Source organism: Sparus aurata, chromosome 15 (genome assembly GCF_900880675.1).
Source record: "Sparus aurata chromosome 15, fSpaAur1.1, whole genome shotgun sequence".
NCBI classification, from domain to species: domain Eukaryota; kingdom Metazoa; phylum Chordata; class Actinopteri; order Spariformes; family Sparidae; genus Sparus; species Sparus aurata.
Genome location: NC_044201.1, coordinates 19,664,291 through 19,690,696, shown reverse-complemented (window position 1 = coordinate 19,690,696; position 26,406 = coordinate 19,664,291). Strand labels below are relative to the sequence as shown.

Below are 26,406 nucleotides of genomic sequence, written 5' to 3'. Positions count from 1 at the left end.
ATCTATTATAGAAAGCAGATTCATACGTCCAGAGGTTACAATACACTGAGGCAAACAGAAGTTTTATTCCAGCATCTGGAGATTACACCTTTTCACTTACAATACACCTCTATTTTTGTAAAAAAAAAATAAAAAATACAAATCCAGATATATACTGGTGGAGTTAAGGCTGGAGTTTGTTTGCTGGGGTTATCATCCACTGTAAGGGGATATACTCTGTTAGGTGTTTTCGTTGTGCCAAATCTCAGCCTTACGGCACAGTTTAGTTTGTTTCCAAGCAACAGGATAGATAGGCAAATAGCCAACAGCGTTAAAGCAAACATAGCATGTCTTGTTCTGTTTTTGTATCTAAATAAACAACAGGGAAAAAAAAATTATAAAAGCGGCGATGACAACTTCAGAGTCTATTTTAGACTCCGAAGTTGGCAAATAAACCGAACATGTGAGACTGAACTATTAGGGATTATATAAATGAAGACAACTGCATTTTTCATTTTGAGATAATGGTGCAGTCATTAAACAATATTTGACTTTAGCATGATATTGACCTTTGGAACCTGTCTATATCATGAAATTATCTAAACTCAAGAAGGTGAATGAGTGGACTGACATTGCTTACTATCTAAGTGAAACTTGATTTTCGAACTTAAAGTCTTCATTTCAAGCTAATGCTGACTCAAGTGACATCACTTGAGTTTATTAATAAGATATCATACTGCTCCCTCTGGAGCCAAAGAAGACTTTATCCAACTTGTTTCACCTATGCAGTAGTTCTCCCCAAGACCAGTAAACAGACAGAAGTATCAGTTGCAGTGTAGATATGGAAACGAGTTGTCAATCAAAGCGTAAATGCATTAGTTGATAAGTCAGTTGACATTTTTAATAGATGAAAGCAAGTCAGTTACAGAGTAAGGAATGTCAGTTCACTGCTATGATCATGTTTAGTTTAATTACTTACAACAACAGAACAAGAAACACTATTTTTGCTGTGATGCTGTCAGCTAAAACTGCCTATCTACCTTGTTGCTTGGAAACAAACTTAGCTGTGACCGTTACTAGCATAACATGCCAACATCTCAGAGTTGCTTTGTGGGTAATGTAGGTGGAATGAGGAAGCATATGATGAGTCCAACCATGTTGTCCAAGTGCAATGATACTATGGAGGACTCTATCTACTCTATAGCTCTATTAATAGTGTTTTAGCTTCAAATGTATATGATATACAACATTTTCAAAAGTTTCAAGATTTTTGTTATATATTGTTTTGTTGTTACATATTAAGTTGGACTTATTTCACTTCATATTGTTCAGTGTTGTGAGTGTGGCAGCAATGTTTCCCTGACTGGTTACTGCATCATCCCATATATTGTGGTGGTATACTCAAACATACATACACACACACAGAGCCTTGGGCATGGTTAGTGCAGCCAGAAGTCAAGACCCTTCTTCCTTCCTGTAAATCTGACTCAGCAGGATACAATGAAAACAGTGAATCCGGGGCAGCAATCCAACTTCAGCAGGTCTAAAAAGCTGAAGCGCTTGAGTCAAACTCATTCACAAAGTGAGTGATACCAAGCACAGAAAAAAAACAAGAAATACAACTGTCATTACACAATATCGTGCCATTATGTGTTTGAGTCCAAGAGACTTAGAGATATTTTCATATCAGGATTTGTATGTTGGATTATTTGAATGTCACTTGTTACTGTTGATGTTAAATCATAAACATTTTGGACAATGTTGCACTTGTTTTATTGCATTTACGGTAATGTCCAGACTGTCCGCATCTTTTTTCAGTCCTATCAAATATACACATATTGGACATAACTTTTGTCCAATTGCGTTCAAACGTGTCCTGTGGGATTTTGGGAGAGTTTGACCCATTCAGAGGCAAGTGGTTGTTACTCAACAGGAAGAAGAGTACTACTACAATGGAATGAAAACATGGGAATCAGCAGGAGTTGGTTTGGCAGCTAAAGAGTCACGTTAGTGTGATTTGGATCTGCATGTTTCAGCCTGAATTCGTTGGATTTCCCTCCGAGGGTCAATGGAGCGAGCTGTGCTGCCTATTAGTCAATAAATCACAATGTAAAAACAAGGCGAGCCCGATTTAGTCATTCGAGAGAGTAGCAAAATACTACAGAGTGGAAAAAAAGCCTTCCCTCATGACTGCGATGTCAAAGGGGAGTGCAAAAACATCCTGAGTATGTTTTTGTTCACCTTTTTACTATCATTGGTAACATTCAACACCACCGCCGCCCAAACCCCCAAATCTTTGATAAAGGAAGCTTCAGGGAGCTCATATCTGGTTTCATATTTTGCTGTACACCCACACAACAGCAGCAGCTCAATTTCATGGTGAAAACAGCCAGAGCAGCTTGTGTTGGCTGATGGTTCAGGACAGAAACTGTCACATCCACAACAGCTACTGTGTTTTTTGTAAATATGGTGACAGGGTGTGAATCCATGTATTTAGTCACAGACACAATTCTTAATGACATAATCAGTAGTAAGGGTTATTAATTCATGTAAAATTGGAAATCATTGTTCGACAATCTGGTGATGATGAAGGTGCTTTTGTGGAGATGGCAATGATGATGTTTTCTTCTCCAGAAATACAAGTTGTATTCAAACTCATGTCACTTTTCTCACTGACTTGTAGTTTATTCGCCGTTTCTTTCACTCCAACACTTGTCAGAGGACTTTGCAGTGAGAAACTTGAACCTACTTCACATGCATGTGCTCTGTGTGGGCGGTGAATCATCGGTTATGTATGCAAAAGTGCCTTTGCTCACCGTGCAGCTGGTGCGTCCCCGGTCCGCGCTCCTCAGCCATGCGCTGCAGGGCGTGTTGCATCACCTGGCCGGTCGGGCTGGGAGTCTGCGTGGCTCTATCAACCGTCAGTGGCCTCGGGGAGAGCGGAGAGCTCGGCAGCGAGTCTCCGTCGGAGGAGAAATATCCACTGGAGGCGCGGCGAGGGAGGTGAAATATCGACCTCGTCTGAAACACGCCAAGACTGTCGAGAGGGGAGATGGTTTTGCCTCTGCGCCAGCACGGCGAGTCCGGCTCTCCTCCTCCACTGGTGCTGGGCTGGCCGGAGCTCGGCACGCCGCCGGTGTCTGAGCGGGAGGTTTGCGCTGAGGCTCCGGCGGCACCGGCGGGTGATGGATCTCCTCCGCTCCCCTGACCTGCCGTTACTGCGGTCGACCCATCGGAGCTGTTTGGTGGTCTGTTGGATGAGCAGAGCGGCACCGTCAGCCTGGGCTTTCATCACTCTGGACAAACAGCCTACAGCCTCACGTCTCCGCTGCATGTGGAGCTGCAGCTGGATTTGAAGCAGCGCGCTGCTGCGTCAGGACCTCGTAGAATCTGTTTTTCTCCTTAAGAAATGCGGAATTACTGTAATTTAACTGATTATTTCCCCTGGGAATCGCGACGACTGGCGCGCCGGCATGCGTCTTTTAGCAATAAAATAAAAAGCGGACGTGCCAACAATAACCTGACCCTATGAAATGCAAACACATAGTCACGTCCACTGCAGGTGATACCCACAGAGGTTCTCCGAGGTGTATAGTGAGTGTTTGACTTGTTTATGTGAAGTGAAAATGTTCCCGTACATGCGGTAGCCCAGGTTTCCTGCCCCGGTGCGTCTCCATTGTTGGACAGAAGTTGCTGATCGCAGCAGATCTTTGTTTGACTTGCGAGGGAAAATAATCAGGCATCAAGGAAGCGTGCTGGAGTAACTTAAACTGCGTCATACATGAATTATGAAAGAAATGAGTCTCAGCGGACCAGAGTCCGTCTGGAAATCTCGTTTATTTTTTCGAGTTATTTGACGAATTATCGGTGTGTTGGTTATGGACACTTGACGAGGATATCATTAATTCAAGGTAAAAATAATGGAGATGTTACTTCTGTAAATTCACTTTATTTATATCACACGGACTTGCACTGGAGACAGAAAATCTCACACTTGCGACATTTTGAAATATAATCAGCAAAACTCGGAAACTCAATGGGAAATTCTAGAAAATCATCAATATGATGTTTTGTGCTGCGCTTCCTGTTTTGTCCAGACTAAACTACAGCTTCCTAAGCGCATGGATTCCCTGCGGTAATGACCTACTTCTGCGCCAAAACGACATAAAATGTTTAACCAACCGTGTTTTTCGCACCAAGTCGCCATGCACCGAAACACACTTTTACGCACCTTTGATGTAAATAGTCATCCTTTAGTGTTTTACGCATTTTTACGCACGGTGACAGCAGCCCTTAAACTGGACGCGGCGTCTGTCCTCCAGCCACATGAAAATGTAAACTATTCCTGCGGGCTTAAGTGCAGATCGGAGAGCGACGAGGACAGATTTTGTGCGTGTCAGGCGGCATGTTGGCAAACGGCACCAAAAAGGACCGACTGCCGCCTCGCCGAGAGGGAAGAGTAGACATAGGGAGGAAAAGGAAACCTTCAACGCCAGTACCGGCAAGCGAGCATGGCATTTAATCCGGTGTCACGGTGCTGAAAGTTTAACAACAGCCCTTCAGCAGTGCGTCTGCACCTTCACTGTATGAACATGAAGAGGCAGGCTGTAATATCTGAGCCTCCGTGGGCGAAAACAGAAAGACTGCTGAGTCTCACCAGAAAACTTGACATTTCAGATTTCACGATAAGGTTTCACTTTACTATTAAGACACCAACATTAAAATATCAGAGCAGCTGTCACATGGACGGCGTGCGTCTCCTGGATTAAGTTTTCTATTTTTACAACTTTCCTTTCCAAAGCCCAGTGGCGCAACTGCGCCTCCTACAGTACACCTCATTATTTTTATTTTTTTTGGCATAGACACCTTTATTAAGCAGTAGACAGATAGGAAATATGGGAGAGGGGGGGATGTGACATGCAGCAAAGGACCTCCAGCCGGAATTGGAACCGGGTCGGCTGCGTTTATGGCATGCGCTCAAACCACTCGACCACCTGCGCGCCACAGTATACCTCATAAACCGGCACATAAAATCCTTTAAAGTCAGATAATTGCTTTTTATCACAAGTGCTAATACCAGAAAAGCTTAAGGTGAGCAAGCCTGGCTGCGTCTTAAAATTCAAGTGAATTCATTACCTGTCGAGGAGTGGTAAGTTACAAAGTGTCTAAACTCAGTGACCTCCGTCATAACAAGAGCAGCAGACGAAGTCTCATCCATGAACAAGATCAGGAAAACATCACATCATCCTTTAGGTCTTGACAGTATTTTATAGCGCTCCATGTCTGACTAAAACACTCCATTTAGCAAATAAAATGCAGACTGAATCCGGTCTCTATCCCGGTCAAATGCCGTTTGCATGGGTGTATTATGAAAGGGAACTGAAGCCGGTGCGCGGCGTGACGCATACCGGCAAAGTCAGAGGATCGCGGGGAAACGCATGAAAAAAACATTAAAAAGATAAAGACATGCTCCTAAAGTGTTCTCGATATAATAAAAGAAACATCTTTAGAATAGAAACTCTGACTGGAGCATTACAGGAATGTAATATGAAAAGAAATCGCCGTAAAGTCAATTAAATTCTATTTAAGTCACTTTTTTAAGCACGACAGTCACTCAAGATTAGTGACATTTCACACTAGAAGAAAACATTATAATGGAAAAGCAAAGCTATTATTAATTTCCTGTATTTTAAAAGCACTGTAAATTAACAATATTTGCGGCGTGACAGCTGACAAGCCGGTCACAGAGGCAAACTGGATTCTAAGTCAAGTCTAAAGAAGCACACACACACACACACACCTCGTCTCCATCTGTCTCAACTCACCTGGACGGATGCTGCATGTCAGTGGCGGGACATCACCGCTGCCTTGTGAAAATAACACGACGATAAGTTGGTTGTTTTATCAAATATGTTTAAATAAAATCAACGCAACTGCAAGTAGGATCCACAGGTCCAAAGTCAGCAAAACATCAACTTGTAAAAAAGTGAAGATATGAAAAAAAAAGAAGTAAAAAGTGAAATTAAATCCCAGAGTTCTTGTTGAAGTCTCCCCGGGAGGAATGCTTGAATAATCCGCCTTGTGGAACCTGCAGCTGAGGACGTAAACAAGCTCCAGCGCTTTTGTCTGCTGCAGAAGCTTTCCTTCCTCCCTCCCTCCCTCTGTCTCTCTCTCTACTCTACAACATGAACTGTGTCTGCTGAGCCTGATATTGCCGCTCCTCCTCTGAGACCACGGTCCACGTAGTGGTGGGTGGAGTTTGTCTCAGCTCTGTTCTCTCTCCTCTGTCTCCCCCTGTCTCTGACTGGCACTAAGTACTCCCTAAAGTGGCCACAACAGCTATAGAAAATATTTCAATAAAAAAATGCAACTGCTGTTAAACTCATTCTGCCTCTCACTGTGACAGTGTCTCTTTGTGAGCATGGCTGTGTTTCGGTTTCGTATACGTAGTAATTCTAACCAGATGTTGATCTTGATATCACTCCTCTATTATCATGATTAAGTTGATTCTGCAATGCTTTGTCATTGTTCATTGTTGGTTTTGATTTGCTATTTGAGCCTCTTCGTCTCTGTCTATCACTCTCAGTAATGGGACACTTACAGGTCCAGCATGAAGGGTTTAGGGTGGATATTGATGGAATATTTTATGCGTAGTTGTGTTTTTATGAGAACTCTTGTGTAATTGTTATCTGTGAATAAGCCGTCTACACAGGGAGTGGGTCCTCCTCCACAGAGACCGCCATGATTCCACAGGAGCCCAGAATGGACGATCAAAACACTGGCTCTAGAGAGCGCCTTTCGTGTTTTTCATGTTTTCAGCGGCCAGGGTAGACGAATGGCATTCACTTGGTTGCAGTCTGCATCCTCACCATGAGATTTAACCAAATGCTTCACACCAGACTTGCAATAACAAAAAGTAATAATAAAAGTCACAACAAGTATTATTAAATGTTTGGGAATGTGTCTAAATGTTAGCATGTGCGTTTCTGCAAACCACATATGTTTGTTTATATCGCTTTAACTTTAAGTTCCTTTAGGCTCCATTTTCAATTTTGTCTTGTGACAACACTTGTGGTCTGGGGTTAGGGTTAGGAAAAGATCGTGTTTTGGTTTAACATGCCTATTTTGGCACCGCAAACATGGCTTGAGATGTCCCAACATTTTGTTAGAAACACCCGTTATTTGTTGCTAGAAACAAAGCTGGAAATTGTCCAGACATCTCCTTAAAAATAATGTGTGGTTTCACACTTACAAGAGTTGAAACACAGTCTTAACGCTGGCCACCAGCTAAGCAGCCTCTTTAACTGGAACTCAGCCACCATCTTCTCCACCTAAGTCAGGTCATGCACACGTAATGTGAATGTGATGACACAACTTGTTGAAATGTCAATATGGCATGCAGCCCTATGACGTGAAATGTTAACTACCAGTTATTTTATTCTGTGTCTTGTGTCATTCTAGTTTGGAGTGCACTAATTTCTTTCTGTAAAACAACACTTTTGAGACTGACCAACTTAAATCTTACATTATATGTTACTTAATTTTTAAAATGACAGTTTAATTGTCAAATAACAACAAAAAACCCCACAAAACTTTCAAACCCTACGATGAAATGACATGTTGTACCTACAAATTCCATTTTAACCAGTGTTAACCTTATGCATAATTTCAGACAGCTGAATGTGCATATGATATTGAGAGACTCACAATGTGGACGAAACTGACGCCTACACTTGTACTATGACTGTTGGCATGAAAGTAGAACCCAGTAACAGCTACTACTGCTGTTATGAATCATCCAAAGAGCTCTGCTGATGCCATGTTTATGTTCTCACATATCACACATGTTTCTTTGTAGTGATTTCAGCTTTTGTACAAGGCCTTGCACTGTTTTTTTTCAGCTCTACCTGTTGCTCAACAATATATTGCAAGATATTATTATGAATATATATATTTTAAAAAGTAAGTATCATTAATGAAACAGCAATCTACTTACAGGCCATCACTGTATTCAGACAAGGTTGACATCTTGCTGGCTGCACTCAGCTCTGTGATGCTGCGGTGATGCTGCGCGGGCGTGGTCGGGCTGCGAGCAGAGCAGCAAAGGCCGCCTGGGAGCAGCGGTAAGCTTGAACCCCTGGAAGCTGCAGGGGCAGAGGAGCGAGAGAGGAGTCGCACGCACACAGATCAATAGAGACAGACAAAAGGGTGAGACAATCAATACCATTTACATGTGATCAATACTGATCAATTCCTCGGAGTGTGGGAAAATGTTTGTGAGTGACTGTAAATATCTGCCCCCCTTAATGTTAACGTCTGTTTTATATAGCTGCTGCTGTTTTGATCTTTCACTTTCGCAACGTCAGCTCTGTTAGTGGTGGTGATATTTAAGAGTGAATGACGATGAAAATGTTAAATGGATGGCCAGGCTGACACATAACAGCATAAATAGATGTTTCTATGATTTCTGTTGGATTTTTTATTGGAATGTTTAGTTACAGTAAAAATGTAAAGGCCCAAATCATAAAATCTATTTAGGATATTTACAATATCACCAGAGTAACCGACAACTGCTGCTCTTTGCTTGTTATCCTTAGCTATAGCAATTAGCTTATGGCTTGGTTAGCCGTGGAGCCAGTGGTCCTAGAGGGTCAGACAGATACTTCGTCAGCACAATATTGTCACAATCATCCAAGTTACAACCACAAAACTTCTCAGTTGTATCGCTGAAGTTTGAATGAGTTTGATGGGTGTAGTCCGAAATTACTGAATGTCAACATTTTGACAGGCAGTGCTTCTGATGTGATCCTATCACAAGATGGTTGGTAGCTCATTTATATTTTTACATTTTGCATTTTATTTATTACTTGTGTTTATTTTTTGTTAACACATTTTAGCATGCTACATGCTAAATTGAGATGGCAACCATGGTACACATTTGACTTGATCTTCATCAGCATGTTAGCATGCTGATGTTAGCATTTAGCTTAACGCACAGCACAAGCCACTAGCATGGCTGTAGCCTGTTGTTTTGTAGCCTTGTTTAACTGACCGTCTCTGATAGCATGTAAACTTTATGGTCATACACCTAGCATGATAAAGGAAAAGAAAGTGAAGTATACTTCATTGAGGAAAGAGTCCATACCAGGTTCATTGGATTTCTGTAGACATGATGTTTAATAGTCCCAGTTGAAATCATAGGAGCTAAGTACAACTAACATGCCTTTACAGAAAGTGTCACAATTTGTCCTGGTGGAGTGGTCCAGATCACTGAGACACATCATGATTCTGAGTTGTGACTTTTGTCACATTATCACTCCCATCAACTATCAGTTCTGTTGAGTTTACAGAGTGAATGAGATAAGAAAGAGAGGGGGTTTCTGCATGGATGATTTTATACAAGCGCATTTCAATGTCTCCAGCTTCATAATGGTGATTTGTGGTTGCCTGTGCTCTCGTCATCAAATTTGCCTAAACAGGCAAATCATTGTTGGAGCCCGACACCACTGGAACATCAAAACCTAACAGAGTTTTACGGCATCATTCAGCAGCCCTGAGGGAATTTAACAGTAATTACAGATTACTCACTACAGTAGATGCCATTAAAAGCAATAGAGCTTAAAGAGCTGCAAATTAGACTGTAGTACCAACCCTTCAATTCTGTGGGTGGGAACAGACAATTTGATGGCCATATAGAAGGTTAACTGTGACATAATGATGAGATAATTCAGACAAGAGGTGACGAGTCTCCTCAGTTAACATTTTTCTATAGGCAGTCCCCTCCCCTAGACATTAGTTACCTATTGAGAAACAGTTTGACGGATACAACCCAAGAAGTAGCTGGTAATGTTAAGTAATAAACTAACTGAAGCTTATTTTACTGGTGCAATTGTGTGTAGAATATAGATGGAAATTTCTATCATCAACATTGCCTGTATCGCCTCAGGAGAATCTTCGTTACAGCGGATTGACCCAGTTGTAAAAGTCAGTGAAGCATTAAAAATGTGTGAGTTTGGCTGCTAAACAAAGTGTTTACTGTGTGAAGCATCCTCTTCATAATGTTAGACACATCCTCTACTCAGAGACAGTAATATAGCTAATATTAATACAAAGACATCACACTTTCTTTGAATGAATTTTTACCATAAAGTTAAAATTCTGCATGTAAAGATGCACAAGAAAGAAACTTAGCTTTGAAATGAGGTTAAAAGCAAGAAAGAAAACCCACAGCAAATTGTACTACTTTGGTGATCAAGGATTGAGTAGGAAGTACATTTTTAGTTCATATGTAGGATGTAGTCTACAGACACCATGAATATAACTCTAAATCGCAGCAAAAATGTGTGTGTCTGTTTGTGTATTTTAACAGATATTGACTACTGGTCATTGAGAGCTAATGGAATGCCAATTGGTTCCCATGCAGTGAACCATGACCCCCCCTTCCTCCCCCAATAGGACAATACTGACCACCTGGACCAGTAGAGAGTGTGTGTGTGTGTGTGTGTGTGTCCATAATAATATTGACTGGCTGTAATGTGAGAGGTCAGAACACAATAGCACTGTGACTCTGAAGACCTAACACCATGCTGTGAGAGGTCACAGCTACGTGTCGCACACTCATACATTCACAGACACGCACGCGCGTGCACACACACACACACACACACACGTGACTGGATCTAGTGCATGGACATTAGAGATGCTGACGCCCATTGCTCCCATTTCTAATGCTTTTAATGACAAGTGCTTGATTATGAACAAATACTCAATTATTTGTTTTGTGCAGACTTTTATAAAGCCTGCAATTAGCCATAGCAATGAACATCATGTGAAAGCTTGAAAGCAAAAATGAGGTCGCAAATTAAATCCTTGCCATTTAAAAAAAATTATATTTGAGAAAAGGGTAAACTCTGCATTTCTTGGGGACTAATTTCAGCTCATGTTTAATACACAGTTGGTGCTCTTGAGTTTTTAATGACAACTAAAAACATCTGGACAGACTGCGAGATAAAATGTTGAGGGTTACCATTTCTGCAAACTATAAATAAATTAGCATTTGTACTTGTTATAGCTTACATTACATTTTGACTCTTCAGATTACATGTTTATGACCTGACTTTCATATCATGAGGCGCAGGGGACGGTGGTGAAATTATTGCAGACGGGGCTGCCAAACCAGTGACTACAGATCGAGACTGTGTTTTCACATTTGTCAATGTGAAACCACTGGATATTTTTAAGGAGGCCTCAGAGCTAAAGCCAAAACATCATCTCTCCCTAACCCTATCCAAGTGGTTTCCTAGCCTAAAGCTAATCCGACCATAACTGCAGTACTGTCATAAGATAAAATTGCAACATAAAGAACTGTGTTTCAAATTATCCATGTATTGCAGACAGGTACATTGCCAAAATGTATTCTGGTGCTTGGGTTGCAAGTGTTTTTCATAATGAAGGAACATTGACCCAGTGGAACAGTGTAACTCTCTGATGTGTTTTAAATCAAATACATATATCTATGGCACAGAGGAATACGCTATATCAAGAGATTGTTGGTAATGGTCTTTTCATTGGACTTGTTGACAATGAAAAAGTTTGAACAGTACCAGCTATAGGTCCTTTAAAGCAATTCACTCTTTTGTCGGTTAAAATTGGGAAAATATTATAAATTGGCTTAGATAGGCAAAACATTAAAGCATGTACTTTCAAAGTGTTAGAATTTCTATATTTCTTGAAAAGCACCAGTACAGGCACCGTTGCTTTCTTCATTCTTCCTGTTCTGTAGCATGATATTGTATCACTGTAGGTCTTGTCTCAAAGGTATAATATTGTTTCAGTGTGTTTTTGTGCAGTTATTCAGGTCAGAGGACCTTTTAGATTTTGATTGGTTCTCTGGAAATCCTGTGTCTGTGTCTTTGTGGTGTGTTTGCTGCATGTCAATGTCAAACGTTTCTGACACACTACATTACTTTGTTACTGATTTGCAACTTGCCCACTGCCCAGAAATGGATAAGGCTTATTTGAATGCAAGGGTGAAATGTCCGTTGTAACCAATCTGAATCTGAAAAGCCCAACTAATCTCTCTGTGTTCGCCTATTAGCCTTTGTCTCGTTCTTTTTCCTATCACTCCCTGTGTCTCGTCTCTCGATCTTTATCTTACAACCCTCCCTGGAACTCCATTTGTTAATTTCCATCTGGTACTCTACTGTGAAAAAGGATACGCTGCGCCAACTGAAAAACATTGCTTGTGTGTGTGTGTGTGTGTGTTTATTCTGCTTGTTGATCAGTTCCAGCAGTCTGGTATTACAGTTGTTCTCACTTTGCTGTGATCAAACAGTAGTGACAGACACACTGCTGTGCACACACACACACACACACACCCCTGATGTCATGCAGCGTGCTAATTAAATACTGTACTGGAGTGTTGTCATGTTTAGGCTGGAGTCCATTCAACACACTGTTTATCCTTCAGGTCCTGAGCAGAGCAGACCTCACACACCAGGCCAGACAAAGACCAGCAGAAATGCTGCCTCACGTCTTGTGTTAACGTTTGCCCTTGAACACTTCACAGATGTCGTTTTTTGTTTTTTTCCACCAGAACTTTAGGCTGCACCGAGTTGAGCCGTGCTGCGCCCGCAATGGACCTGCTCTGGAGTGGGGCAAGGTTCCTGCCTCCCAACCTCCAAGGGGTTCGCAGTGACATCTTGCGATTCCGGCCAACCCTTAACATGCCCCCGTCTCACCCTCAAATGAATGTGTGTTGCAAATCGATACTCTACTCCTGTCTGCACAAGAAACCTGAGTGAAAGACATTTTAAAAGTCTGTATACAGCTCTGAGTCTCTTACGTTTCTATCGACCTGTTTGTACTTGAAAATATCTACTGTGTTTGCCTTCCACTGTTTCGAGAGTCAAGTTCAGTATAGAGACTATAGACTACTAGCGCCAGTGCTGACATGCATGTATGTCCTGTGTTTGTATGAGAAAAAATAACTTCTAGAATGAAGAAAAAATATTGAAAGTGTTTGAACATTTGCTGAAAAGTTTTGCTTTACTTTCCTTTTGAATAGTGTTTAGTGGAAGGATACAGAAGAGACACTAAATGGGTGACGTTACTGATTCATTGTCAGTCGGTCTTAGTTACTGCACTGACGCTATTTTGACATCCTGAATTGGCCAAACTGACACTGATAAGGGATGACTCATCGTAAAAAAAAAAAAAAAGTCGCCAGTTTGCCACATACACAGTCTGATGGCTGACTGTCTGCTTGCTGTGCCAAAACTGTTTTAAACATATTGCTAAGCAGTTAAACTTTCCTTTGAACTGACAACATTCAACAATTAGATAGTCTAATTAGTCAGACTTCAAAAATGTACCACCACCTTCATTTACCTTGTTTCACACAATCGATTACATGCGTCAGTTTGAAGTTATGTTTAAGCCAATGATATCAAAGGCAGCGGCAGCTTCAAATGATCTACAAGTAAACACAGGCATTCAAAACAGTGTTTTGACCTGCTGTTGTGTGTTGCTCTGCGTGCTGCGAGTACCACAACTGACACTCTTTAATCAGATGTGAGCGGCAAAGGCATCTGGCTTATTCTTGGGACCTGTGAATTTCAGCAGTTGATCATTTTTTGTTTTTCTGTTTCTGAATTGTTTCCAACTGGCCTCTTTTGTCTGTTGCAGCTACATGTCTTGGTGATTTCAAGTCTCTTGTGAAGCTCTCCATCTCAATAAGATGGTAAGCCTTAAGTCTAAGTTATATCTTTTTTAACCTGTATCAAAGATGCTGCATAAAAACAACATAGTTATTAAATTGTTCAGACAGTAGAGAGTTTACATGCTTATCTTCATGAGTGTGGGAAACAAACACAATGAACAGTGCTTTGTGAGTAGAGACTCAATTTGGTTATTGGAAAATAAAAGTATGTGGTTAGCAAGTTACCTCAACAGCTCAGTGTGAACAGAGGAAATGGAAAAATAGACACGGTTGTTTCTAATAGATGGTCTCTACTGTGCTTCTGTGTGATGGTCTCAACTGCCACATGAGGTCAAAGCAAAGAGTGGAAAAAACATCTTGAGGTGCACGCACACACCTTTGTGCTGTGAAAAATCTGCGAGTTTATCTGTCTGAGTAAATGCAAATCTCTTTCCATCTGTCTGTCCTAAACTCTTGATTTGGTTGGTGTTTCTTTTACACAACTACTGTAGAGGATTTCAATGAATTTTTGGTTATTAAAACTCTATGAAACATAAACATTTGTTTCACATCATGGATCAACCTATATTCTTAGTAACTACATCACATGTATTTTATGTGTTTTTATATGATACAAATAACAAAAAAACACATTATAATATGTCTATGTCAAATCTTTCTGATTGAGTGAACATTTGAGCATTTCTAATGATGCTATACCCAAATTACACCCAGATGTCACCAATAACACCAACAATGATTATTTTCTATTTAAGTGTTCCAAGAAGCCATGGCAGTATAACAGCTACCCAGCATGCACAATACCAGGACCTTGAACCATACAGCTTTATGAAAATAAGCCATCATTCACTTTATTTTTCATACTTGTGTGCCTCCTACTGTGGCATGTCACAATGTCCAACTGAAAAATGTTGGCAACATCTGATTTAAATATTAAAACTCAGTTAGATTCCCTTTTTACTTTGTAGATGTAATTTGCAAAGGTAAAACAGGACACTTAACAGATTTACTAACAAAACACAAGCAAAAACGCTGTATCTTTTGAGGTTTAAAAGCAAACATAGCATTCTGCAAAAGGAAATGTTGCACTAAAATGAAATGTCATGACATACATGACATGAAAATACTGCGGGAGGAGTCACCCAACTTCAACAAAATTACCTCATGACATTTTCTCCCCTGAAACGCTGAATTCTGCTGTTTTCTCTCACTTTCTTGCTCTTTATCTCTAGTCTCTGCAGCACAAGGCACGTGTATGCCTACATATGCATCTAACACATGTAGGAAAAATAAAACCCACCACAACCACCCTACATAAAAAGAAACGAAAATGTGATATTTGAGCAGAGACACCAGAATGTGCTCTCGGTGCTTCCCCTTGGGGCTGGTGGACTCCCCAGAAAACAACAAAAATTGAGTTTGGGTTTTGTCTCCACATCATAATAACTATTATCTTAAAGCTTTTATTATGAATAAATGAATAACAGCCTATTAGTTATAATTAAAATCACATTAAATGCCCTTAAATCGTTATTGTCTCATCATCTCAAGTTTAGCAAAGATCATTATGACTGACTTTATCTTGTAATGCAAATAATACATTTTGGTCTAGAAGTGTACAAGGTGTATCGCGACCATGGGCTGCTTTAGTGTGTGGATGTGATGTATGACACATGACTAATTCCCAGGAACGAGCCTGCAAACTGATAACACTCAGATATCATCAGACAACAACGGTCATTGTTACTATCAGTGTAGTAAGTGTGAGTTACATCCTTACTGTGCTTCCTGACAACACGCCTCCGTCAAGCCACAAAGATAACACTTTGACCCAGACAAGTAACCCTCGTGGGTTGATGTATTAGTTAAAAACAGGCTCAAATTTCTACAGATTGAGTCCAATTTCTATTTGTAAAATTTCTTATGAGGCAGCGATAGCCTCTTTCTCCCCCTCTATTTTCTGAAGCTGTCCATGGTTCTGACATGTTCTTTGCAGCCCGTTTCACACGTGCTCTGCCACCCTAAATTTTCCAAAAGTTGGCCTGGACCATAATTGGACTTTACCCTGCGAGCTCCCTCATACCAGGAACGGGTAAGGTGTATCTGATATCGCTATGTTGATGTTGTTCCTAAACCATCATCATTAATAATGCTAATTTACCAAAATATTATGAAACAGCATTAATGAACTCTTTCTGACTCAATGGGTTAAAGGTGTTATTGATAAAATTCATCCACCCACCCCCCACCCCCTTCCATTACCTTCATGTTACAGTACTGCCATGTTTGGGTAAAAAGTCCCCCTTCAGCTGTTTGAAAGGATATTTCAGTTTCAGTCATGTTCCTGGAACAACATCAACACGGCAATGTCAGATCATGGGTCCACAATTTCCATGTGTGAACTTTTCAGGTAATTTCCAAAGAACCTGCAGCAAGCAAGAGTGTGTGTTGGTGACGTTGCACAGAGTGTAGTTGCTTCAAACTCTTTTCTACTTGCCTGTACATTGCTTTTCACACTTTCACTGATATTGCTGTTGATTCCAAATACATGACTGACATAAACACATAAACAGTCATCACATGATCAAACAAATTCATCAGCCCAAACCAATCAATGCCAGAACATGGTTCTCCCGACACTATCTAGAGTTTATATGCAAAAACAGATTACAACAACCCCAGTTCTATTTGACCACTGCTTGAAAAGGTGAACAGAACAAGATGAACATTATCTCATTGCAAAGTAGAAGCCAACTGTCACTCAGGCTGATGGAAAGTTACACAGTTTTGTTTGGATTACATGTTACCGAAACTGTTGTGAGGCATGTGATGACTGACTTCATTTTGCTTGCAAATAAGCAGGTGAGCACAAAGGAACCAAGGACTCAGATAAAACAAAACAAAATAAGGATGTCATTTCAGGTGTAGACCTAAGAACACTTAGAATACTTGTGATTGCGCCTTTCAAGGTAAAACATTGTGAGAAGCGTTTCAAACATTTTTGCTCCCAGTCCTTTAGTGATGACAAAAGCATTACAATCTTATTGTGGTTCTCGTCCCTGTTTGTTGTATTTATATAGTTTTAAAAGACCTGTAACAAACCTGACAGATGCACATATGTAAGCACCATGTTCCATCATTGTGCCATGTCTGTTTGTATGTGTGTGTGTGTGAGTGTGTGAAGTTTCCATAGAGAACAGTGGGCTGACTCAAAATGAGAGCTCAGGGTTTCCTCTACGAGCCTGAGTGACAGAAGTCGAGTGGAAAACTGGTTTCACACACAAACACACACACACACACACACACACACACACACACACACACACACACAGACACAGAGACACAGACACACACACAAGCAGAAGCTCAATATTCTACAAAACCATACTAACATATACACACAACAAAGAACACACTGCTAAAAAGCAGCAATGCAAAGCACAGTAGTACAAAAACAATCGCATCATACAGTGCACACTTGGAGATGGAGGCACATGCATGCTGTATGTACATTGTGAAACACACATGACATTACACCCACATACCTTTGTTAACAAGGTGTGGTAGGCACCGTTCAACAGCCAGAGCAAACTCCTCCAGGGTAACTATGCAGAAACACTAAAGGGGGCTAAATAAATAACAGGATCAGCACAAGAGGTCAAAGATCAAAACAAACAAGCACCATAATGAAAAAGCACCGGGCAAGATTTATGCATCACACTGCATCAAAAAGGAACAACTGAGGATCTTTGTGTTTTCAAAGGTTACAATAAACCTGGACATGGTGAATTCAATTAATGTAGAAACTCAATAAAAATTTCAAAAAAGGACATTAACAAAATCAGTCTTTCACAGATTAATTTTATAACACAGAAGAGGAAATGAGGTCCTTTCAGTTACACATTTAAGAAGGTCCAGTGTGTAGGACTTAGTGGCATCTAGTGGTGAGGTTGCAGATTGAAACCAACAAAATGCTCCTTGCATGTCCTGCCCCTACAGAGCTGCAAGACCCTTGAAAAAACGGTCTATGCTGTTGAAGGAACCAGGGTTGGACTGATACTGGCATCCGAAAATGGCTTCAATACTGCATTAAAATGTGTATCTGCAAACACGTATGTCTGTGTGTTGATCTGATACCACCTACATTTTTTATTAGAAACATCACCCTGTTAAATCAGCAGCATTCTTGTTGGCAGGAAGGAAATGGTATGGGAACCTAGTAGAGACCTGGTTGTGCAACATGGTGGATAAAAACCTGCTCCTCTGTAGATATAAAAGCCTCATTCTACAAAATACAATCATTCTCAGTTTCAGGTAAGATACCACTAAAGGAATTATGAATATAGCATTCCATTCCTGCCAATAGACTCCCTCAAATCAAAATGTGTAAATTATATCATTACAACTGTAGAATATATTATATTATATTATTTATATATATGAAATCTGAATGTGGTGCAGCATCAAGAAAGCAGGCAAGGAAATGTAGAGGAAAACATCCTGCACAAAGTTTGAGTTGAGTCACCATCTTTCTGTGAAGTACAGTTTCATACAGGTATTTATAGTTATAATCAAATCTCTTGTGGTGAACATAAAACAACAGGTGAGAAAAGGCAACAGCCTGCAAGACAAAGAAACCTGCCACAACAAAGCAGCACACATTTTTACCCTTCTTTTTGTGTTTCTTTTTTGATAGTTTTTTCATCTGAGTTGTTTCTTGTACACTGTGAGGTTTTAATATTTAAACACAGACACCCTTTCACACTGTAGCTGTTTCAAAGAGCAAAACTGGCCCCAACCCCCATTTTTTTCTCTGTTTTGATTTTTTCCTTTCTTTATAATTACCTACTTTTGAAATGTTGTTTTTGTCTGATTCTTTACTCTTTATCTTTTTTATTTTCTTATCCTCTGAAGCAATTCTTTGCAAAAGTGTGTGTGTGTGTGTTTGTGTGCGTGTGTGTGTGTGTGTGTGTGTGTGTGGGAGGATGGAGAAGAAAGACTGGAAAGTATTGGTCTTAAAGGTGTGAAAAAAACGTATGTGGTTTTCTTTACCTTGAATGGCTTCAAGAAGAATGTGCAAGAAAACCTAAAAAAAAACAAAGACACTGTATAACGATTGCAGGCACTACACACACATTCATAGGTTCATTTAATCACCCACCCTAACTCTCTTAAATCTAACAAATAAGTTACTGAATTGTATATGAGAAAAATTCATAATCTGTATGTATATGGTATAATACTATAATGTGTGGCAGGCTGTTCTGTGAACACAAACTTACTGTAATATTACTACCATCACATGACAATTTGTACAGATTAATGATGCATCAGTGTATGTGAGACACTCCTTTGTGTACAAATTGTGTGAGCTGACTGTAAACTCGGGCTCCAGGAACTCTGCCAGCATGAAGGGTCATTTTCGAATTTCACAGGCAGACACATTGAGCACTGTACTCTCTGCAAGACAAATGTCTTTATACATGTAGAAATAAGAACTCTTGTTTCCCCTAAGGCCCAGGATCACACTGCAGGAGTATCGGGCAGATTTAACCCTGATTCAACCCTGACATCAATCACAGGAGGAATCTGGGCAGGGAGCATGGTCTGCCCTGAAGGTTGGCCCAGATTATATGGTATTGTGGAGGGTGTACCGATCAGACCAGTCTTAAATCCCCCCGACCTACTCAGACTAATCGTAGCACTTCAGGCTAAGGTTATCTAGCATTCTCCTGTGGACCGATATTAAAATTGACAGTGAGTGTTCATCAGCTGGTGAAGTTTGATCACATAACACCAACACTTACATGTTTACATTGGTAACCCCTTCACACAAGAGCTGATTTCAAAAGCCTTATTTCCCCTTTTACGCCATCATGTCCTTTGTGTTCCCTTTATGCCCCTTAGCAAAAAGTAGTTTATTCAAGTGTACAACAAGTATACTTATTTTATACTAAAACTGAGGCAGTATACTTGAAGTGTACTTTTTATATACTACATTTTATATACTTAAGAAAAGTATAGTGAAGTATACTTGGCTTATACTGAAAAGTATAAAGAATAGTCTAAGACTAAGTACATTAATACTTATACTTATACTTTAATACTAAAGCTTATACTTGTACTTTAGTATACTGTGGACTGTGGCGCAAAGACTCTTGGGTATTCTGTTGTTGTTGGTGTAATTATGGTTTGTGAATGTGTTTGTGAATAAGATGACGTGTAAGATGGTTGCGGGTTAATTCACATCCTTGTTCTGTGGTTAAATTGTGTCGAATTAACAAAGATGATAAAAATGTTGGCACCGTGAGTGAAGGGGTGTTTTCCAGGAGAAACTTCCCGTCTGTTAAGCTGTGGGCATGTATGGTAATAAATGGTGGATCTCTTGCTAAAGCTTGTCACATTGCAAGTGGTAATACCTTCAATATCTTGATGTAAGTACAGAAAAAGGTTGACTTATTGAGTTGTGCTTACATTTAATTTAGCAGAATAAAAACATTTTTCACTACACACATTTGCCTTGAGGTATTACCCCTGTTATAAACTTACATGTTAATAAACTAAAATGTGGACTAAAAGTATATACTTAGTACACTAGTAGTATATAGATTAGTGTACTTGTTGTATACTTGAAAGTGTACTTCTGTAAACTTAAAATGACCTTATAAAGTATACTTAAAGTATACTTTTATAAATTTAAAATGTTCCAATTTAGTCCGAAGAAGTATTAAATTAGTATACTTTCTAGTATGCTACAAGTACATGGTCCATAGTATACTTGCTATACTTATACTTATACTCAAGCATACTTAATAAAATGAACTTCAGGTATACTACTTTTTGCTAAGGGGCCGGATACTTAACCCTGATTCAATAAAAACTCTTTTGGTGGTAGAGCCCACAGAGCTCCAGTTCTCTGGATTAACCTACACAGTCGGGAGGCGAGCTCTGTTAATATTTTCATCTATTTTCTGTTCATTACGACCTCTCCTCACTTCACCGGCTGGGAACTAAAATCACTGACTCATTTTCAATCCTGTTAAGAATACACTGTATGAACCTTGTTTTTAATTACTCACCTCAACCTCATCTCATAGGCACTTCTACCTGTGTTTGTGTGTATTAGTGCTTATGAATGTGTGTGCATTTTTACATGTAATATTGTGTTTCGCTGTTTGACTTGTACAGAGACTCTTGGGGTGATGTGCACTTTAAATAAACTGAAGTTGAAGTTAATAATGGGTCAAGGTTATACTTAAAAGGTGGTATCTGAGATACTGCTTGTAACACATAATGTAGGTGTATGAACTAATCATGCAGCATGTCCCCTCTCATGTGACAACACATAGTGGTCTTGTGATGCATCATTATCTCATAGTACAGCAAGTAAGTAAGTAAGTAACAGCTCTCATCTGATGGTTAATGAGTGCAATTTACATGGGATTTAGCAGTCACACTTGTCCTTACGCTCTGTACAGTTTCAGTCAGTAGCATTCATGTGTTCAAATGTGATAAATTAACAACAGCAGAGGTTGAAAATAAGCTCCTCAGCAGGCAGGGATGAAGTGGTTTTGTGCCTCAAAATTCTGGATAACAAATGCTACACATTGCATTTTTCTAGCAGTTTTGAACATGCCTATATAGGTTACATTTATTCCCAACTCTGCTCATCAGCTTCCTCAGGCAACTTCAAGTCTACTGACTGCTCAAAGCGCTTTGCAATACTTGTCACATTCACCCATTCACACTCTGTTGGCAGATCCAGGGAATTGAACCAGCAAACCTTTGATGACTGGACGACCCTCTCTACCTCCTAAGCTAAGCCCCAACAGGTGGCAGCTAACAATGTCAGTATGATTACTCAGTGTAGCAGTATGAGTATGATTGGATGTTAACAGTCAGCTGATCTCAAACACACATATCTGAGTCTGTAGGGTGGGTTTGGCTGACTGTAAGCTGAGTGTTGGCAGTAATAAGTCTGTCATGATCTAAAATGGAGGAAATAGGGAATATTTCTTCAGCATTTGCTTATACTTGGGTTTTCTTAGTCAGATATTAGTTGAAATATCTTCTCTCTTTTTTGTAGACATTAAAACTACGACTGTTGTTGTCCATCTTCCTGTCCCATCATTGACTACACTGCTCTGTCTGAACTGATGGTATGCAATTTACTTAACAAAACAATAAAAAAAAAAACTTTAATAAAGAGGCATCCTGGTTCTATGTTGTAGGATTTCAGCCTGGAATCTTTGCTCAGTCACGTTTCACCCTCTCCATCCTTGTGTTTCGTGACTGCATCGCCACTGAAACCTGCGCAAGAGGAAGAGATGCCATAGTCTTCAAAAACATGTAATCCTCCTTTTCCTTGTCACTGTCAATACTTTGATGGGAATTACTTTCATCCAACACATGGAGATCTGGTGCTTTCCAACATTAATGTGTGTCAACGTGCTGCCCTTACTTTGCATGAAAATGAAAATTAACTGAGCTGACTTATTGAACATAATTACAACATTATATCCCCACATACAGGGTGTTGTAAACCACCACTTAACAAACTCCCGCTGGATCCCTGCATGTCTTCAAGGCGAGAAAAATCAGATTTTTTCCATATTGCGAGTAGTAAATTAATGTTGTCTGGTGGATTAAGTGGTCAACAAAGGTCACTTTCAAATGTCAAGTGGAGCAAGGAGGTCTTGTGACTGAACACGACATCTACTCTGCTTCAGATGAAGACAAGAAAGTTCAGTTTAGGACCAGACTTAAAGGCCGCCAGTGTTAATGCTTTTAGCCACAGTCCCTGGACAACATTAGCCATTAAATTTGAGGAGACAGTCTGCATCAGTGGTCTGTTGAACATACATTTCCCCATTTGTATAAGCAAGGAGAGACCAATTTTTATCATTATCCGAACTATAGTTTGTATAACTGCGGCCATGAGTTTTCCTAATCTCCTTTTGCATGCCAAATACTGGCTACTGCCACCTGCTGGTACAAAGAGTTATTTCTCCTTTCGCGGTTGCAGAATGTACAAGCTAGTTGCCTTTACCATTTGTTTCTACACATTTTTGGGTATGTGTGAAGAACCAGAATGGGGATTTTCTGCTGGCAGAAGTCTGCAAAATATAAGTTTATAAAAAACAGAGAAAGAGAGAGAGGTCCTTGTGAAATAAGGATTTGGAGGCTAGGAAACTCCATTATGATGTTAGCACAATGTCTGTCCTGAGACAAAAGATACACTTACATTTTAGTAAAGAGAAGAAAATTTGCAGCTTTAAATTTCAATAATCCTTTAGTATGGCTTTGAAATACCAGATCCTGATCAAGTAATTGGTGCATCACTGGTATCATCCGACCGATTCATTTACCATTTCACAGATATACAACATAATCGTGAAAACATTTTCACTACAGGACCAAACTGGATATGTTGACCGATCATAGCTTTTTTCAGGCATGAATACGGGTCAGGGGTGAAAAAGGTGAGAAGGATACGACCCCTCTCGGGGGGTCTGGGGGCATGCTCCCCCGGACAAAAATTTTGAATATTTCAAATTTAAAACATCAATCTGATGCATTTTGAGAGAAAAATCAAGCAGAATTACAAGACAGTGTGAATGTATGATAAACTATCTATCTATACATTGTCACATTATGCTATTTAAAAAATGAAACTGACAACTTCTCTCATGACATGCGCAACAGCACAACTTTAATAGCGCAATCTGCCACAAAGAGTGTGTTTTGACAAGACCAACATGGGTTTTGAAAAAGTTGCTGTCTCTCTGCTTGGAAGAAAGGTGCTGGCAACACGTGTTGATGCTGTGACCTGCCCCTTCTTCCTGTGCACTTGTGCCTGCAGTGCATGGCTGCCCTTGTTTGCATAGTTAATAGCTGTTTTTATACTGGGCAGCAAGCTGCCAATTTGGCCATCCTTTTTGTGGCTAGGTCCACGGATTTAGACAGAAGGCGGTATGTTGGAGGTCTGTTCTGGTCCGCCAATTTGCCGCCTTGGAGGGTACACCTCGGATGCTATCTAAATCCGTGACGTCGATGTTCCGGCTAATGCGTGAGATGGGCGGAGGTGTCGATGACATGCACTGATGTGCGACCCACAGCCGAGGAATTTTAAAACCAGGAAACAGCTGATCACAGCAGTCAGTCCATCACTTCATCTGCGGACATCAAGATGAGTGACTGGAAAGCCGCTGAGATCCAGGAGATGCTAGCGTTTCCGGCTAGAGTCCTACAGAGTCTCTCTTAAGGCACTCTAGTAGCGGCAAGCTACTAACGGTCGCTACTTTCAAATTAAAAGCCCCCCGCTAAGAACCCAGCGCTAAACTCCAATGGGGTGCAATGTAAAGCTCTTATTTTGAAGACAAATTTGTTGTCTTTCTGACAGAGAATGCAACGTACTTTACCTTCAGCCTCCAGTCAGTCCCCTCCCCTCAAATGAGTTGTAGAGATTTTTAGAAAAGTTGTTTTTATCGAATTCAAGGCTCCCTTCAGGCACGCACATGTTCGCAGTTCATTCTCTGGTATACCTCCATGTCCTGTCCATACCACCCCACCCCACCCCCCCACCCCCCAAAAAAATATTTTCTCATCGGACCTACACGATTCAAGTAGGTCACCTATTTTGGTTCCAAAACGGCAAATTTCGTCAAAAGGTGAGTGATTTTCATGCCTGTTATTTAACTGTGCCCTGATGAGGATAAATGACAAGAGCTGTAGCTGGAGGAGTCGTCAATTTCAGGTGAATCTTGTGCTCTATAACCATTACAGTGTCCCAACTTACAACTGAAGAGAGGGAGAAAAAGAGAAGGAATAGCCAGAATGATGTCAAGTTCTTTGGGTTCACACTTAAAGCTCTTCACTTCACACCACTGTATTCAGAGTAATCCACTCATGGTGAAAACTGTTTATACCCAACTGACCAAACAAAATGGAATGGGAATACTTGTGTTTAAACAGAGTCATTGCTACAATATCACTGTCCTGCACTGTTATGTAACAGAAACTCAGAAACATAAACACTTGTCTTATAAAAGACATTTTTTACAGTAGCAACAGTAGTTTAGTAAAGAGTCAGAGCAAACATGACAGTTAAAAAACGATAAGATAAAAGTCAGATTAAGAAACAAAAACAGATCATAAATAAAGTCTATCAGACAGGTGAGATAAGGGTTTCATAAGGGAACATACAGTATCTGGGTGTGTGTGGAAGTGTCTACATGTGTCCTTTTGTGTCCTTTTCATCTGTGCTTCCTCAGGAGTGTCTTGTGTTTCGTACAGTGTTTGTCTTCCCACAGAGAAGTGTGTATGAGTGATGTGGTAACACGCACACATACACACACATACACAGTGACATTATGCACCTGGCTGCAGCGTGACAAAAGTTTATCAGCGAGTGAATCTAGTGTAAACCAACAACGCAGGTGTCTTCTGTGTGTGTGTGTGTGTGTGTGTGTGTGTGTGTGTGTGTGTGTGTGTGTGTGAGCGAGAGTGAGAGAGAGAGAGAGAGAGCTCATGTTTCCTGGCTGACATCAGCAGTGCTGTTCTCTACTTCAACAGTGTCTGCTTTTAATGTGGCAAAACTTGCTTCATGACATGGCTTTAAGGTGAAGTACAAATTTTGAGGCCAGTAATCATGTTCATGTTTTTTTGTCCTGAAATAGCAGGTACATATTGGTTTGAATATGTTTAGAATCTTTATTATTAAACACATCTTTTAAGGTTGCCAGGCTCAAAACAGAATAAACATAAATGGGAACATGTATCATACACTGCAGAAGTATCATGTGTGACAATGCAAACAAATACAGACCTACCATTTTCTTTCTCACTTCCTGTTTGAACAAATCAAAATCAAATAAGTTTTAGAAAAGAATACAGACGCATCAAATATGAATCTCTTTCACTCTTTAAGAATGATTAAAAACACATGCTGGCGGCCATGTTTAAATGCTCTGCTCAAGTATCAGATCGGCTATGCCTCCCCCATGTGGACTAGCAGTCTATGACCTCAGTGAACCCAGGATGCTGATGTATGAACGCTTAGTGTATGCTTAGGCAGAGATGGTGTACACTGTATGGTTGCATAATCATATGTATGACCATTGATAGTTTCCCATAGCTGTGTGAAATCTGATCAGAATATCGTAGTAGGATCAATTCAGGTTGGAGGTTTCTATCACAAGCAAAACTTCAGACAACTGATGACTAATTCTACAATGCATTTTTGTGCACTTTGATGTTTTTTGTCAACTAAATTATCTTAAAACATGAACATGAGGCAGAAGGACAAACAGAGGCTGTGAGTGTGTGTGTGTGTGTGTGTGTGTGTGTGTGTGTGTGTGTGTGTGTGCGCGCGCATGTGTGTGTGTGTGTGTGTGTGTGTGTGTGTGTGTGTGTGTGTGTGTGTGTACATGCATCATTACAGAAGCAGGGGGAAGTCCTTCCTCTTCTATGTTTCGGGGATGCCAACCTCAGAGGAAACCCCTCCTCTGCTTGCCTCCCACGCATCCACCTACACAGTGGAAACTTCTGTCTGAAAAACACACACACAGTCTTTGATGAGGCTTTCAGGTGATGTAAAGCACCTTCTGGTGGCCATGTTGGAAGAGGAAGAAGTTAACCAGCTGTTTAAAACATCACCCCATCAACCCAACTATCTCATCAGAACTGAACAGACATGGCTAGTGATT

The 26,406-nt window shown here is 40.3% G+C and overlaps 1 protein-coding gene across 1 annotated transcript in view; it reads right to left on the bottom strand.

Moving 5' to 3' along the window:
• bcl2l11 (BCL2 like 11) overlaps window positions 1-6,143 on the bottom strand; it is a 28,329-nt gene extending 22,186 nt beyond the window's left edge. The window contains exons 1-2 of the mRNA XM_030442609.1: window positions 5,805-6,143; window positions 2,796-3,229 (exon numbers count right to left, since the gene is read on the bottom strand). Coding sequence (XP_030298469.1) covers window positions 2,796-3,229; window positions 5,805-5,821 — 451 coding nt within the window. The 5' untranslated portion in view covers window positions 5,822-6,143. The remainder of the gene's footprint in view (window positions 1-2,795; window positions 3,230-5,804) is intronic.
• Between the last annotated feature and the right edge of the window lie 20,263 nt (window positions 6,144-26,406).